Raw genomic sequence first — 17,151 nt, 5'->3', positions numbered from 1 at the left:
ATTTTGCTGTCCACACAAGTCCATCACATCCCTCTGGCACAGGGACTGAACACAGTCCTCAGGGCCCCTTGATGTGGCCCTCCAAATTCTCCATAGGCCACACCCATCACAGGACGTGCTTCAAACCCCTTGTCTGGCTAGAGAACGTAAAGGGGGTTGTACGTGTGTGTAAAAACCAGCCTGCTGTACAAAAGTAACATTTACCATTGTTCCTCTGCTTACTTTTGACCCTAACCTGACTCACTACTGACAGGTGGCCTTCAGAAGGCTGTGTCCCTTATGGGAAGAATGTGTCCCTTGTGAGGTTTGAATGCTGCTCCTGTCATCAGTCTCTGCATGCACAGCCCATAGGCTGATATCCCAAGATCCTTTGCAACACTGCAAAGAAAGTTGCCCCTGGCACATTTATGAAAATCAATATGTTCCCAGGGTGCAAGTAAGAAAATGCCGGTGTGTGGTGAATCAGTTTCCTTGAATTTTGGTCCATTCATGGGTGCTAAGACAGTAGTAGGCCAAAGCATCATTGGAAGGAGCTCTCAGAGACGGAGCACAGTTGTGATGGGGTCTCTATCCAACCTTAGCCCCTTAAACTTCTTTTGACACCTCGGCTACAGTGCTATAGTCAGTAGGAAGAACAAGGATAAAAGGTGGGGAAGCTATTCACAAAGTCACAGTCCACCAGAAATACACAAGCAAATCTTACCGTATGCCTTTTTAATAGAAAAAACCACATTTCCATTGAACACTGATAAGTGATATATGGGAGCTTTTGCTCCTTTCTCCATAAGGCAGCAACATGTGGTCCATAAAGCAGTCTTTCTTTGGATCAGGAACCTTGCAGCCTACAAAAGCATCATCAGTAGCAGCTGACATGTCCTTTCTCTGGCCTGGACATTGCTGGCACCTACATCCTGGCTGCAGAACAGAGAGCAAGGGAACCACCAAGAGAATGAAGAGCTCTCCCATCTGCTTGGTATCTCCCCATCTTGAAAGTAGGGCTAACTCAGTAGTCCTTTGCCCAGGTCGGACAATATGCACATCCCGGATCCTGGCCTCGGCTTCTGGCAGCATCAGGATTCGAGGTCTCGTGAGAGCCGCAAAAGTTCCTTCTGGCTGTCGATCACTCTCAGGTGCTGGGTGTAGGCCCAGGTAGCAGCGGGGCTTCGTGTGCTAAGAGATTGCTCTGAACCTGAAAGAAAAAGATCCCGATATCAAGGAAGGATTTTGAAAGAATTCATAGATCATTTTAGGGACATAAATTTTAACAAGGTAAAATTCAGGATCTTGCGAGTGACAGAGATTTCTAATTGCCGGGGGGGGGGCAGGGGGTTCAGTGTGGCTTCTTAATGCTCCTCATGGTTAGAAATTAAAACCTTCAAAACTAAAAATATGTTTTATTTGGATCATTTCCTTACCTGGAATCTTACCTAACCCATTCCTTAGTTTGGAGAGATCCTTTTGTCGTTGGATTGGGTCCTTGAGACATGGGGACTGAGGGTTTTGACAGTTTATTCTGCAAAGTACATGTTTGATGAGGGGATATTGAATGTAGCTCTGCACACATCACACAGGAAATGAACTATTCAGGATGGTATCCCGAATTGTTCAGGCACTTGCCATATTATCCAGGGTGGTGAACAGCTAATCAAACTGCACAATCAGGAGTGTGAAAAAGCCAATCAAGTTGTAGACTCCAAAGGGAGACTGAGATGGGCTGGGAAATTGCAGGTGTGTAAGGAAGTGTAAATGTAAGGCACATTGGGTCAAAAATACTACATCTATATAGCATTCATATAGGAAATGGCTTGTGGCTGCCCCACAATTGAAATATTGGGGTTGTGGCTAGGCAGCTTAATGAATACATCAGCTCAGCAAGCAAGGGTAGTGAAAATCACCTAAGAGATTATTATGAAAGGGACTAAATATAAAAATGGATGGTGTCACAATGTCTTCATTAATAACTATCCCTTTAAAGCAAAATATTGCAATCTCAGTTTAATGGAAAGAAAAGAGGACAAGAATTGGAAAAACTAGTAATCTCTCTTTCTCTCTCTCTCTCTCTCTCACTCACTCACTCAGACACACACACACACACACTTCAGGCAAGCAATAAAATGGGCAAAACCTGCAAAAAAAAGGAAGTTTTCTATTTAGAGCTAGGAGATTCCTTATGCCAAGTCCATCTAGCACACTACTGTCCACCCTGACTGGCAGCCGACTCAGACAGAAGTCTTTCCCAAGCTCTACCGAGATGGAACCTGGGACCTTTTGCATGAGCTCTTGCAATTTATAAAAGGGATCCCCTAGAAGTTCTGGCAGTGCTGTGACTGTCCACACAGGCAATCTGTGACTGAACCTGGGTTTGTAGCCCACTTGCCTCCCCCAAACCCCACCACCACTAATGTTTTTTTTGGAGGGGGGAGCCTCAAGACAATACCAAAACACTGGAAAGTACAGTGGTGCCTCGCAAGACGAAATTAATCCGTTCCGCGAGTCTCTTCGTCTAGCGGTTTTTTCGTCTTGCGAAGGAACCCTATTAGCGGCTTAGCGGATTAGCGCTAGTAGCGGTTTAGCGGCTATTAAAGGCTTAGCGGCTATTAAAGGATTAGCGGATTAGCGGCTAAAAGGCTATTAGCGGCTTAGCGGCTTAGAAAAAGGGGGGAGCGGGGAAAAATCGGAACACTTGCAAGACGTTTTCGTCTTGCAAAGCAAGCCCATAGGGAAAATCGTCTTGCGAAGCACCTAAAAAATGGAAAACCCTTTCGTCTAGCGGGTTTTCCGTCTTGCGAGGCATTCGTCTTGCAGGGCACCACTGTAATGATTTTGATGGTGTTGTGTGCCTTCCCCATAAAAAGTGTGTGAACAAAGGAGGGCAGAATCAGAGAAAAGGGGTTGGTGTGGAAGCACTCTGTGTACTAAACCCCTCCCTTGCTTACAGGTAGAGGCACGCAGTGCCCGGGCTTCTTCCAGGAGGTGCTGAGGACGACTCCGCAAAGGGGAGAGTGGAACTGGAGTGGGGAAGAAGAGGAGAAGGGTTAAAAAAAAGTTTGCTTTAAAATCAGTTTTGCTTATTATCATTTAATTTTTTGTCATCCTTTCAGTCTGTTTGATCTATGACTCACCTGCCTGCCTTTGGCTAGTGACATTATTTCAATACTACAGCCCTCACAACATTTCAATTCAATTTCATGACCTCTCCCCTCCCCTCCCCTTCCCTCCCCACCCCACCCCACCCCTACTTTTTCTGTCTCCTGACCTGTATCAACCCTGAAATAAACCCCCAATAAGCCCCAAGACCTTAGAATTATATAATCATAGAATTGTAGAGTTGGAAGGAACCCCAAGAGTACCTAATCCAACCTGTGCAGGTGAGCTGGAAAGTTTAATCAATTCTGAAAAGAATTAAACTTAGCGCCAAAGCAGTAGGGCACAATGGTTTGCCTCTGAGAGAGGAAGCCATTCTAGCTGCTTCAACACTTGTACCTGTTTAAATGCATTGACCTGAGGGTCCACCCTTAGGGATGGAGGAGGAATTTGCTTGGTCCACTTTATGCAGAAGACCAGCCCCATTTGACGGCCCAAAACTTTTGGGTTGGAATGCAATGTCTCAAGATTTTGCAATGCAGCATCAGTGCACAAAAATATCTATCTTGTGAGTCCTGGAAGATTTGTCTGCAGCCTTGTTGGCCTTTTCCCACCTGGCCTGGGAGGGCAAGGCCCTGACTGACTCCAGCTACAAAAGCTGAGGCTCCTGAAACCATATTGGCTGTGGGTCCTGGAAGTTCTTCTCCCTCCATTGCTGGCCTTTCCCCACCTGGCTTGAGAGGAGGGGCCCGGACAGACTGATTGACTGCTGTGGTCTTGTTTAGGTTGTTTCATTGGGGTTTTTCATTGCTATTGATTTTTGTATCTTTAGTCAACATCTTGTCATGTTGCCTGCTGCCTTGAGCATGGTTTTAACAATGGAAAGCTGGCGTACAAATAAAATGATCATGATGATTAAATGAAGATTAAAATGTGCATTTTATGGAAAAGCCCACTGAAGAGTATCAAAAACTATGTATTTGGAGAGAAATGCACACAGTGCCGTGCATGATAATGTGTATAACAATACTGCATACAACCCTTCTTTTAAAAATTCCACATAAAATAAGACAGGGCAGACCTATGATTGTGTGCCAGTAAAAATGACACGGGATGAGGTTAGGCTGATCTGTCCATCCAGCTCCCATTCTGGAATGTTAGGTGCACTTTGCTTCCGCTTATCCCTACTGAGACCCGTCTTGTGCCCCTGCTCCCCTGCCCCACTCACGGTTGGGGTGACTCCGACAACGATGCACGAGACGAACTGCCTTGGCCATCATGCGCTGCATGGAACAGACAGGTTTAATGTTAGGCTCAATCGTTTCATCCTCATCTCACCCCTAAGTGAGTTATTTGCAGACAAAGAGGACAAGAGGACAAGAGAGCATGTTCAAAGTGCCCTTATGCACAACTGAAATTTCTCAACACCTAAAAGGGAACTGTAGCTTCTTCTCTCCAGCAGGGGAATGATAACTTTCTCTAACTCAGTGTTTCCCAACCTTTTTTGGGCAAAGGCACACTTGTTTCATGAAAAAAATCTCGAGGCACACCACCATTACAGCCCCGTGACGTCAGCGCGCAGCGTCACGCCGGGAGGGACATGAATTGCTAGCAAATTACATAATCACCTCCTTGAGGGCTGGCTCATCTTCTCCGAAGGCAGAACCCCATTAATTAACAGCACAGACTCACACCATAGCCAAGACGAGAGGGGAAAACCTCAGTCATGCACAGTCATGCACATGTGGGGGCTAAATGAGGACGAAGACTGGGCAGAGAGCAGGGTTCAAATCACCCCACCTGGCCAGGACAATCCCTGGGTGCTCCCTTGGGCCACTCGCCTGACCCACCTCGCAGGGCTGTTGTTGCGAGGATAACACGGGGAGAACCACGCGCGCCCCCGGGAGCTCCTTGGAGGAGAAAGCGGGCGATGAATGCAATGCACGAAATATATGAGAGGCGACCAGGTTTTGCAGGTGAGGGGCCCCCGCCAGCCTCCGCTTCCAACACCCGGCGCAACGACGCCGAAGTTTCCCCCCGGGCTCAGCTCGGGAGCAGCGCTGCTCCCCCCGGCTCCCCTTTGCCCTCCCGGCTCTCTCTGCCACCCACTGGGGACCCCCCTCACCTGCCAAGTCCGGAGCGCCGGTGGAAGTTGCATGCATGCATGCAGGGCGCCGCGTTGCCATTGCATTGCACTGCACTCCATGCAACGCCTGCACGCATGCATTGCCTTGCACGCCCGCCAAGGGGTCTCCCCGCGGTCCGATGCGTCCCCTCCGGCGCGGATGCAGCATTGCAAAAATAAACACCCCCCCCCGACGCAGCCCTACCTGGGGGGCAGCCTCCGCCTCTGCCGCTCCGCCTCCGCGGGGATCCCCGGGCTCCATCCTGCCGCCCGATCTCCGTGGGGGTGCAGGCAGGCTGCGCGGGGTCTGCGCGGAAGAGCCCCTGCCCGCCCGGCCGCCGCCGCTGCGCTCATTCCATGGCCGGGAGAAGAGCGCTTCAAACAAAACGCCCGGCCCGCCAGGCCACGCTGGGAAACGTAGTTTGCGCACCCCGCGCGGGCGCAGAGCCCAAGGGCGAGGGGACTACGGATCCCGGCAGCCCCCACGCCGGGGACGGAGGGGAAGAAGCCGGGTGCAGGGATGGAGGGACGGGTGGGCGAGCGAGTGAGTGAGTGGCAGCCGCCAAGCCTTGGCCGAGAGCCAGGAAGGGCCTCCCCGGAGGAGGAGGAGGAGGGAGGCGCAGAGCGGGAGGGAGGGAGGGAACCCCAGGGGTCATCTAGTGACGGCGCCCCAATCGAAAATTTGACTTAAAAAAAAAAAATCTTTCGAATTTTTTAATTTTTCCCGCGGCACACCAGGCAACATCTCGCGGCACACTAGTGTGCCGCGGAACAGTGGTTGGGAAACACTGCTCTAACTGATACAGGCTCCTCCTGCCATTACCATGCCACAGTAAGACTACCCCAGTTTCCCCAGCCATGTCTCTCCACTCACCAGCTTCTCAAAGTTGACAAGATTCTCCACCAATGTGCAGTTACCCTCATGGATGAATGTCAGGTCTGCGAAGGGAGAGGAAGATCTGAGTCTGTTCATCACACAGTAGCACAGGCACCGGGCTGCCCACAAGATTGAAGGGGCCCGGCACACACATGTGACGTCAAACATGTGCTCCCAACATCACACAGGCTGGTGCAGTCTCCCACTAGCTGCAGGTAGGTCTGATAGGGCCTGATGGGCCACAGAATATTGAAATGGGGGGCCTTCCCCCCCTCCGGTGGTGCCCCTGCACAGTATGTACAGACAATGAAGTTCAGCAGATGGGCTTATATATTTAGTATATTCTGCCTTTCTTCCATGATGGAACTCAAGGTGAGATACATGGGACTATCATGCAGTCTCCCATCCAGGCACTCACCAGATCTTCCCAACTTCAGCAGGCTGGCTGCATCATGTGCTCTCAAGCCGGGCCCTGAATCTAGTCTCATGCCCCACCTTTGCAAAGTAATGCAACGAGCAAGAGCAGAACTCCTCCCAAGGCAGCAAAGGTTATTAGAGGCCACCTCCACATTGCCCAACATTCAGGAGAGGAGCCATAGCTCAGGGGTCAAGTACTGTTACTGAGACAGGCTTGAAAACACAAAGCTTGCTTCTGACCATGTGTAAGAATCCCCTGAGCCAGAAGGGATGGCAAGCTTGAGTTCCCATGGCCAGACCCCTGTCTTAGATGCTTTTTCTTAATTATTTCAAATTTCATATGTTTTGTGAGTTTAGATCCCTAAGGTCTCAAGATACAAAGAGCATTTATGCATGCAAACCAACAGCCAAGGTAAATTTAGTAAGGAGCATGCAGCTTATTATACCTTTAAGCAGGAGGGGCATAAAGGGAATCAAGGGGGGAGTCAGTTTCGCCATGGCCAGCCTATAGACCCGGTGATTCCAAGAAGGGTCCTGGAAAGAAGGAAGAAAGATTAGCGTTGGGAGTGTTTGCAACTGCGTGTGCATTAGGCGCATGGCGCCTCACCCCTAAGCTGCGCTTTAATGGTGTTCCTTTGCTTGTCCAGGACAGTAGAGTCTAGTTCTCACCAACAGCAGATTAAGTTAGTAAGTCTGTTTCTGGACTATACCATTTCAGGTGAAGGCTTAGAAGATAGCATGCTTCCCCGCCCCTGCCCCCCCCAAAAAGAGAGACCTATGCACACAGAACTCTTCTCCCAGATTTGTGGCACTGGAGCATATAGTTATGTGAGTCCCCAGCTGCATCCACACTAAGGGCTGGTTTCAACTACCCCAGTGTGTTGGCTGATGCCTGTGCAAGGACTCCCACTAGCTTAACGGGGCTTTCCACCACCTCCCCCCATGCCCTCTGTGCCACCCACCACCAGTAGGTCAGGAGAACCCCCAGAACAGCACACTGGGAACAGAGAGGCGAAATTGTTCCATTTCGTAAGCAGAAAAAAAGACCTTAGAATAAACAAGAATGGACTTTTCATCCCTTCTCAAAAGAGCCCATTGGCGCCGACTCCATGGGGCCTGAGGGGGCCCGAGCCCCCTCAAAAATTCGTTTGGGGGGCTCCGCCCCCCAATAATCTCGGGCGCCCCTCCAGCAGAGCGCCACCGCCGCCCCTCCCCCAGCCCAAAATGCACAGGGTCGGGCTGCATGCCTCCTGCCCTCCCTCCCGAGCAAAAGCTCCGCCCAATTTCCTTCGCAGCTGATTAATAGGCGCAGCACGCTCTCCCCTATTCGCTCACGAGGAGGCGGCGCCACTTTATCTGCATATTCATGAGCTTATTTATTATTCATGAGCTTTCACGGGCTCCCCCAATATTTTTTATTGGCGCCCCTGAAAGAGCCTGACTCTTTTGCTAAAGGTAGAAGGACAACTGGGCACCAGCGTGAAGGGCTGGTTGGTATCCTTCTTGGGATTCTTTTGGGAAGCCTGTCTCCTGCTGGGTGAGCCAACAGCCACAGAGGACTGTTCAAAAAGCCCCAAGGGAGAAATATGGGCTCACATCCACATCCCAGCCATAGACTTTATATGGCAACTGTGCAGAGCACTCTTTCAGCCCTAGTTCCCCACCTGTGAAATGGAAAGAGCAGCGATTTAGCTCGCAGACTGAACACAGTAAAGAATAGCAAAGCACTTTGCACATGGGGAATGGTGCAGAGATGAGAGAGACACAGTGACAAGGCTCCAGCACCGCCCAAAGATAAACAGGACCACCACTCACCAGCATGCGCTCCATGGTGCCGAACAGCTTTCGCGTCTTGTGTGGGAGCTTCTGTGGAGAGGAGAGAGACAGAGGCAGGAGGATGTTCAGAAATGGCCAACAAATTACTGCAGAAAGTCAGGGCAAGTTCACGCATGCACCGTTTGTACTTTGATTAGAAGGGATTTGCATGGGGGGGGGGGACAGAATTGACACATCCAATGCCACAGATAAAACTTTAGTATTTTACTGCAATATCTCAAACAGAATACATACAGTTAATCTGTGCAAGTGATGTGCTATCAGGCTAGGAGATACAGGCAATATCCAGGCATGTGTGATGTGACCATGATGAGGCCGGGCTCCTTCTCACATAATCACATTCCCCCTTTCAACAGCTGTTTTGCAGCCCTGCCTTCGATTCAGCCTTCACCTGCATCCCCCAAAAGGAATGCTAGATCCATGGTGGCACCTTACAAAATGGTGGCAAGGACTGGCAATTGAAAAGGCAGCAAATCACTTCTCATTGTTGCTGCTGTTATGGCCTTTCTCAGCCTGGTGCTTTCCAAATGTTTTGGATAACAACTCCCACCAGCTTCAGCCTTGCGGCCAATGGTCAGGGGCGATGGGAATTGTGGTCCAAAACGTCTGAAGTGTACCATGTTGAAGAAGGCTGGTATATGAGCAGCTTCAAAGCACGCATGGTTGGTTCAGTTGGTTTCCCTTCCCTCTGTGGCAGAAATGTACCTCCCAGGTCCTGGAGAGGCGGCTGATGGTGGAATGGCTCAGGCCAAACATCACTGCAAAGAAAGAGTTCAGGTTCTTTTGGTCCTTCAGGCTGAAAACAAAGAGACAAGAGGCACTCAGCTCAAAGCCGAAGTGAGTGGGAACCCCCAGATGCTTCTCACGTGAAAGCCAGGGCAGGCCTTACTGCTCCCACAGTGCTTAAAGCCATGGTCTCGCCTAGAAAAAGGAGATGACCTACATACATGAGTGGCCAGAAGCTAGTTCAAACCTACAGGTAGATCTCTGGATCAGTAGATCAGCAAGGATTTCCGCTTTCCAATAGTTTAACAATAGTGATAACATTAAGACCTCTCTCTCACATACCCTTTCAATATATTTGACTGTGTCGGGATCTGGCTCTGGTTTTGCTATTTTTCATTCTTGTGACTTTACAAGTTACAGGGAACCAGGCAGAGGGCCTTCTCAGTAGTGGAACGCCCTCCCATCAGATGTCAAAGCGATAAACAACTACATGACATTCAGAAGACATCTGAAGGCAGCCCTGTTCAGGGAAGTTTTTAATATGTGACATTTTAGTCACATGGGCGGGGTACAAATAATAAATTATTATTATTATTATTATTATTATTATTATTATTATTATTATTATTATTACCCAATCCTGGTGTCATATTGTGGTAAAGGGTGGCTCAGAAATCTTTTTCAAAAATCAATGAAATAAGGCTGCTGAAACCCAGAGATCTTGGGAGAAAATCAGGAATGGCATTTTCCAAAGGTGACAACTCTATGGGGCCATAATTCCTTTGCTCCCCCTACAATAAAATATTTAGGGGGGCAGCCCCCAATGTTTTATGCCAGTTGCTGCCTTCCTACCTCCTTTCCTCCCTCTCTCCCTTGGGCAGCCACCTCTCTCCAAACTGAGCGCTGCCCTCTTTCCCAGATTGCTTCCTGGCTTTTGGTGCCATTTCCAGGTGTGTCTACGCCAGGGCAGCTGGGGAGAGGCAGGACTGTAAGAGAGGTGAGTGAGTCGGTGAGTGGGTGATGGGTGGGAGACAGGTGAGCAAGCAGAAACTTCTTGCATGCAGGTGGGGAGTGAGAGGCAAGTGGGGGGAGGCCTGTGCCCAGCTGTGCATGGCTGAGGAAGGTGCACTCTGCAGAAGTACTGGGAGGTGCCCATATAAGTGCCCATGGTTTGTTCAAGTTGGCACCCATGGCATTTTCAGAGAACAGAGTGTAAAAATTCCGTTGCATTTTCAGAGAACAAATTTCTGGGCCAAGCATGTCTGTCTCACAAATAACTTATGCACTATTTTGCTCTCAGCTCCAGACCTTGGGGTTCTAGTGAAAACAAAACACAGCCTCAAATTTGCAAGCCTGATGCCTGCTCCTTCCTGGCCAACTGCTTTCCTTTCAGCCAAACTCTTACTGTGCGGCCAGCTTGATGAATTTTCGGAGCAGCTGGGCTCTCTTGATAACATCAGGACAAAGGCAGAGCTCGGTGGTGACCCAGAACTGCAGCTCATTGAAACGGCACAGAAAGCGCTCCAGGTTTGCCGTGGTTGCATTGGGAAACTTCTGCGGTCCAAATATGTAGTAGATCAGCTCCACCTTAAAAAACACAACAGCCAGGAGAGTCTTCGCTGAAATCCAACGTAAAAATACAATGCTTTGGCTCAGCTCCACTTGAAGACGTGCAACCCACTCTCCTCCACCTTAGACATGCAGGACAGCTGTCAAAATCTCTGCACAATACCATGGCCATGAGGGTGAGGAATGGCAAGTTGCAGTGTGTGTGCACAGCAAGATCTCCTCTGTCCCAGGGTCTGGTGCCTCACTGCAACAGATTTCGTCTGGGAACAAATCTCCTTACTTGATGGATGCTTTTGAAGAGGTTCCAGTCATGCTCAGTGAACTGGTTGGCCAGGTCCTTGGAGCTGATGAAATCCAGGTTTTCTGAAGAACCCGCCGTGGGGCCTTGCTGCTCAGGGTGAGGGGCCTGTGCAAATGGGAGGAGAAATCAGTGCAAGCCACTCTGCAGGGGCACCTGTGTGCATGCAGGCGCCTTGCCATGGACACCCCAAAGCCACAACTGAGCTGCAGAATTGGTCACCTTATGGATGTTGCTGCCTTGGTCCCACCTTCACAAATAGATTGAACATCTGTGCTACAAGCCTAAGCCATTTTTAAACTGCCTCCATTGTGCGTTCCCCATAAAGGCTTCTGGAGGCTTTCATGCTGTCAAGGGAATGCCCAAAATCCTCTGCATCAAGGGGGGTGAATGTGCAACCTGCAATTTGGCCTATAAGGCATCCCCCCAAAACTGTGCCCAACTGTCGATAGGCTGGTATGTTTATTTATTTATTGAATTTGTATACCACCCTTCATCCAAACATCCCAGGGTGGTTCACACAAGCAAAAATACAAAATGAAAACACAAAATACATAAACCAAAAACAAGCAAATAGCCCTGCTCCCACAGACACATTTAAAAGGCCATAGAATGTTAATCAGCCCAAGGCCTGGTTGAAAGCAAACCTTTTCTCCTGGCCCCTAAAGATGTGTAATGAAGGAGCCAGGCGAGCTTCCCTGGGGAATCCATTCCACAAATGGGGAGCCACCACAAAAAAGGCCTGGTCTCAAATATACACAACCTCTGGACCTCTCATGGAGAAGGCACACACAAAAAAGCCTCCAGTGATGATCACAAGGTCCAGGTTGGTTGAGATGGAGAGAGGGGGTCCAAGAGGTATTATGATCCTGAGTCGTTTGAAGTTTAGCTGATGCCACTCTGGTGGGTGAGTGGCATCAGCTGGTGAGTGCACCAAATCTGCAGCAGTGGTACCCACCTCCTTCCCACAGGAAACCGATGTGCTGAGCCGAAGCAGAAGGATTTGACCTCCTTACTGCTCAGTTTGTCTATGAGTGCCAGTTCCCCTGCTGCAAACAGGGGTGCACAGCCAAAAAAGCAGGATTTAACCCACCATTCACCAGCTGATGAGCAGCAGAGAATTCAAGCGTGCTTCCTTTTGTCAGATGGTTACATCCATGGGGATTGTGCAGAAGATAATTCTACCGCTTGTGTCCAGGGGGTTGAGCCAGAGAATTAAAGTGAGAGCTTTGCAAGAATCTGCAGGGAAAACACACTCACCAAGCTGTGAAGCTCCTGGACAGTGGCAGCAAAGAGTCTCTCGTTCAGCCCCAGGGATGTAAACACACCAAAGGCCTCCAAGGGCAAGACCTCTTTATCTGCCAGAAAGAAGGAACAAGAGACATGGCAGTGCCCCAAATTGCCACAAGGGAGCAGTATTGCTCAAGGTACCCTTATTTCCAAGCCTAACTGACAAATCTAGGTGTGAGCAGAAGAGAAAATAAACAAACATACATACATACCGGTACATACATACGTCCATACATACATACATACATACATGCATACCCTGCCCATCTGGCTGGGTTTCCCCAGCCACTGTGGGCGGCTCCCAACAGAATATTAAAAACACAATAAAACATCAAACATTAAAAACTTCCCTAAACGGTTTATTGGTCCTGAGCCATTACGGGTAAACCTCAGAGTGATTTGTAACATATCAGCCATGAGTTCCAACTCCCAATTCAACAATGCAAGAACAAAACACCTAAACTGATGCAGAAAGCTAACCGGGGTGGACTTTGCATGGCAGGACTATTAGCTCAGCTTATTTCTGGCACTGCAAAGAAATTCCAAGGCTCAGAATGTAGTCAGAAGCACCCTGTTCTTTAATTCCAGCTACATGTCTTTTGCACCTGGCTCTGGCTGGTTGATCTTGGGGTTCTAGTAAAAAAGCAATCAATAACCCTGAAATCAGTCCACGAGGGGAGACCAGTCACTAAGGCAAGACAGGGCAGTTTTCTGCATCCCCAAATCCAAAGCTAGACCACAGCAGTCCTGTGCCCCCCTAGAGCCACATTCATAAAATTTCTATCATTCAGTATTTCCCTGGAGTCTTTTCTCTCTGAGTATAAGCAGAACTTAAAAGAGGTACAGAAATTAATCATGTCTGGAGGGATACACACACACACACACACACACACACACACACACAAAGCCCCCTATGGTGTGGGCTGGCAAGGTGTGTCATTTTAGGAGGTGAAGCTTAATTTTTGCAAATTTCTTCAGTGAGGGATCTTAAAAACATGTTTTTGGGTGTGACGGATTCAAATATGCTATTATTGTTGTGATTGGTAAGTCTATGTTTGATGAAAAAGCACATTGCCGTTTTCAGAAAAGCAAAGAATTTTAAATTTCACCTTCTGAAAATATCAGGTAATGCTAAGTAATAACAATAATAAATAAATAATATTAATATATAATATAACTACAAGTAGTTGGCAATCATTTTTAATGATTTCTAGGCAATTTCACACACATTTTACTTAGCAGGTCAAACTAAATTATGTTAATTTAACCAAAATATCTTGAACGCCCAAGTCACGTTACAAGTTCTTAGCCCTCTTCATTTTGGGAATTTGAAAGCTGATAAATTCAGCATGGCCTCCCAGCGAGCTGGCTGCTTCTTTGCCTGCTCATTTAAACAGGGCTCTTTCCCCATCTCTGGCACTTCTGGAAAAGGTGAGAAGGTGGTGAAGTGGAGACAGCCAATCAACCCAGACCAGCAACAGGTAAGCACTACAAACACAGGGGCAGCAGCTCGGAATGGGGGCAGCAGCCCTCCACAATCTGCAGCCTGAATCAGCTGCCTTACCCTGCCTAATGACAGAGCCGGCCCCTTCTATGCACACAGTTCTGTTGTAAGCCTGAATAACCACTTTCTTCACAGTTCAACAGGGGACACAAAAGCACCTCTGGATTAAACACAGCAAGAATTCTTTCCCAGTGCCGCAAAACAGTTTATGTCTGTTTCATCCTCGAGAAAGGGCTGCTGAAATCATGCACATTGCGGGGCTGCAAGTGGATCCGTATCACCTGCATCACCATGCAATACTGGGCTGCCACCAGAGACCATGTATATTCTCAGAGGGAATCATGAGAGGCTCACTCACCTCCCACGGAATTGATCTTGACCAGGACCCATTCTTTGCTCCAACCAGGACAGTCTGCCAGGGATGTGAGCACTTCCTGGACTGAAGCATTCACCCGAAGCACCGTCGTGAGGCAGGAGTAGTCTGGCCTGTATATGTCATACGGGACTATATAGGAGAAGCGGGGAAAGAGACGAAAAAGGAGGGGACCTTAGCACAGCAGCTTTAATGCAGGAGCTAAAGCTTTGTACACTTTGCTCACAGAAGCTTTCAAGTTCAATCATCAGTAATGCCAATTATAGCAGGACTGCATCACCTATGTGGACATATGTGATGAAGGGCAGAATATAAACTTAATAAATAAAAATAAAATAAATCCAGCCAATTGGAACTCTCCAGCCATGTTACTGTAGCCACCCTGGGGGCTGGATATACGTACCTCCCATACTGGCTGGGGCATCCTGGCATTCTGAGAATTGTCCAGATGAAAGGGAAAAGCAAAGGGCAGGCTGGCTTGGCGAGTGAGAGAGGAAGCAATGCTAAATTACCTTTGTCCTGGGCTCGGATAGTGTAGCTGCTGTTCAGAAAGGGTTCCTCCTGGCTGGCAAACCAGTCCACCGTACTTCGCACCTGGGGGTGACGGAAAAACAGAAGGACGCATGAAGGTGCAATGGGATGCTCTTCCACCCAGAGGCATCTTCAGGCCCAGGCCTGTAAATAAGGCTGAAACCTACCAGCAATAACCTGGAGAGTAGGAAATCTTTTTCCGTCAGAGAGTCGCTTGCCTGAATGAGCAATGCTTGAAGGGAGGGGCACATTCCCCTGGTGAAGGGGGCAGGATCAAAAGTGGGCAGCACATGGGATGTGGCGCTTGCCTTTGTACAGGAGGCTCCATTCCAGCCACAGAACAGCCAGAGGTCTCTGCCCTCTCCGTCTTGGCAAGATGCCTTGGTGAAGAAATTTGGGGTTATCTGTGCTTGCCTCAAACACAAACTCAGAGATGTGACGAACCGTCACTCCTTGGGTGTGGCACATGCTTACCAACTACGGAGCTAGCCCAAACCTTGAGGGTGAAGCAAACAGGCCCTACTTGATGGCTACATAGAGACCAGAATCCATCTGACATGCAAGGCTGTGGATTTTTGGATCTTGCTTTTTATTCTGCTGGGGAAATGAGATGGCTGCATCCTAGATTTTATTTTCACATTTCTAGACCTCATTATTTTGAGAAATACATAACCAAGCAAGTTGCCTAAAATGGAAAAGAGGAGAGTTTTGGATAATTCCTCTGCTCCTGCCCCTGGTGCCATGGAATGGAATAACATGATTCTTGTCTGTGCACTGTCTTTTCTTGAGTGTCGCCTAACGAGTTCTGCTTTATTTCTGACAAAAATATTTCAAATTATTGGAGGGAAGGGAGCCGCCTTTTCAAATGAAAATAATTAAGCATGTTTGTCTGCTGTGCGTTGTTTGCAACTGCAGCTCCCTTTAGCGAAGAACTGTTGATTCTCTGGCAAAGGACTTGTACTTTACCTGAAGCTTCGGAGATCCACAGTTGCTGCCATTTTCTAACCTGTCCAAAGAGGAAAGAGGGAACCCGTCACCATCACTGTTTATTCTAGGTTTGGAAACCCTGGCGAGATGTATAAGATCAGATGAAGGAATAAAAGGTATAATAACAGCTGGGTGCAAAGCATATAAACTGAAAGCATTTGCGGATGACCTTGTGATAACAGTAGAAGACCCAATGGTAAGTATACCAAGGGTCTTAAGATAGAATTTCTGAGTTTGGCCAAGGAGCAGGTTTTAAGTTAAATAAAAACAAAATGAAAATGTTGGTAAAAAAATGTGACAGAACAATACAAAAAAGATTTACAACAAAAACGCAAGATGCGACGGCATGTCTGCGCATGCACGGGTCGCATTTTGCCCCTTCCACACATGCGTGTGATGTCATTTTGAGCATCTGCGCAAGCGGTGAAACCCGGAAGTAACACACTCCGTTACTTCCAGGTTGCCGCGGAGCGCAACTCAAACGCACTCAACCCAAAGCGCATTCAACTCGAGGTATGATGTAATATAAATATTTTAAATGACAACTATACATCCACTTGGAAAGAAATAAAGAAAAAATTGGGGGTATGGGAAGGTTATCAGTAATAAAAATGCATGTATTGCCAAGAATGCTATTTTTATTTCAATCAGTTCCCGTAATCAGTGGAGCAGGACACTTCAAGCAATGGCAAAAATATATTTCTAAATTTATTTGGCAGGGGAAGAAACCAAGGATTAAATATAATTTGCTGACTGGTACTAAGGAAAGATATGGCTTCTCCCTGAGATTATATTATGAGGTGTCCTGTCTTTGCTGGCTTCAGGAGTGGATAACTTAAAAGAATATGGATATTCTAGATTTAGAAGGCCATGATAAAGATTTGGTTGGCATGCATATCTATGGTATGAAAAAACAAAAGTGCATAAAGGTTTCCTAAACCACTTGGTAAGAAAATCGATTTATGTAGTATGGGAGGAATACAAAAACCTATTGGAACAGAAAACACCTTGGTGGCTCTCCCCACTAGAAGCAATATCCTTGAAAAAAGTAAATGCAAGAAGTGAATGGGCAACTTATAAAGAGCTGTTAATGGAAGTAGAAGATCACTTTAAAATGAGAAAAATTGAGGATATAAGACATTTAGTAACTGGTTGCAGTATCACCAATTAAATGTTGTATTTATGAAGGGTAAAAGAAATGGTTTTAGTAAGGAAATTTCAACGTTTGAAAAAGACTTACTGGAAAACAATGAGAAATTACTTTCAAAAATGTATAAACTGTTTTTAGAATGGCATACTAAAGATGAAGAAGTTAAATCAGTAACGATACAATGGGCAAAGGATATTGGACATAATATACAATTTTCATCATGGGAAAAGTTATGGAGGGGAGATCTAAAATTTACAGCATGTTGTATGTTGAAGGAAAATTATAGGAAAATGATGTACCATTAGCACCTAACTCCTACTAAATTAGCAAAAATGTATAGAATTGCTACAAATATTTGTTGGAAGTGTAAACAGAAAGAAGGCA

At 47.5% G+C, this 17,151-nt stretch overlaps 2 protein-coding genes across 7 annotated transcripts in view; both read right to left on the bottom strand.

Annotated features, from left to right (window-relative positions):
• Positions 1 to 17,151, bottom strand: part of LOC310699149 (histone H2B 5-like) — a 960,349-nt gene that overhangs the window by 574,236 nt on the left and 368,962 nt on the right. The window lies entirely within an intron of this gene.
• Positions 700 to 17,151, bottom strand: part of RAPGEF3 (Rap guanine nucleotide exchange factor 3) — a 50,855-nt gene continuing 34,403 nt past the window's right edge. For 5 of the 6 annotated variants that reach the window (XM_083486546.1, XM_083486545.1, XM_083486547.1 and 2 more), the window contains 13 exons: positions 15,597 to 15,636; positions 14,612 to 14,693; positions 14,085 to 14,231; positions 12,193 to 12,290; positions 10,915 to 11,040; positions 10,471 to 10,652; positions 9,045 to 9,135; positions 8,319 to 8,369; positions 6,950 to 7,037; positions 6,084 to 6,148; positions 4,313 to 4,367; positions 2,937 to 3,008; positions 700 to 1,189 (listed from right to left, as the gene is read on the bottom strand). In XM_083486546.1, the coding sequence (XP_083342672.1) occupies positions 1,071 to 1,189; positions 2,937 to 3,008; positions 4,313 to 4,367; positions 6,084 to 6,148; positions 6,950 to 7,037; positions 8,319 to 8,369; positions 9,045 to 9,135; positions 10,471 to 10,652; positions 10,915 to 11,040; positions 12,193 to 12,290; positions 14,085 to 14,231; positions 14,612 to 14,693; positions 15,597 to 15,636 (1,216 nt within the window). In that variant the 3' untranslated portion in view covers positions 700 to 1,070. The other variant, XR_014521741.1, reaches the window with a different exon arrangement.

The sequence above is a fragment of the Podarcis liolepis genome (genome assembly GCF_965112155.1).
Source record: "Podarcis liolepis genome assembly, chromosome: 2".
In the NCBI taxonomy this organism is placed as follows: domain Eukaryota; kingdom Metazoa; phylum Chordata; class Lepidosauria; order Squamata; family Lacertidae; genus Podarcis; species Podarcis liolepis.
The sequence above is the reverse complement of the archived record's forward strand: the minus strand, read 5'-3'. Positions and strand labels throughout refer to the sequence as shown.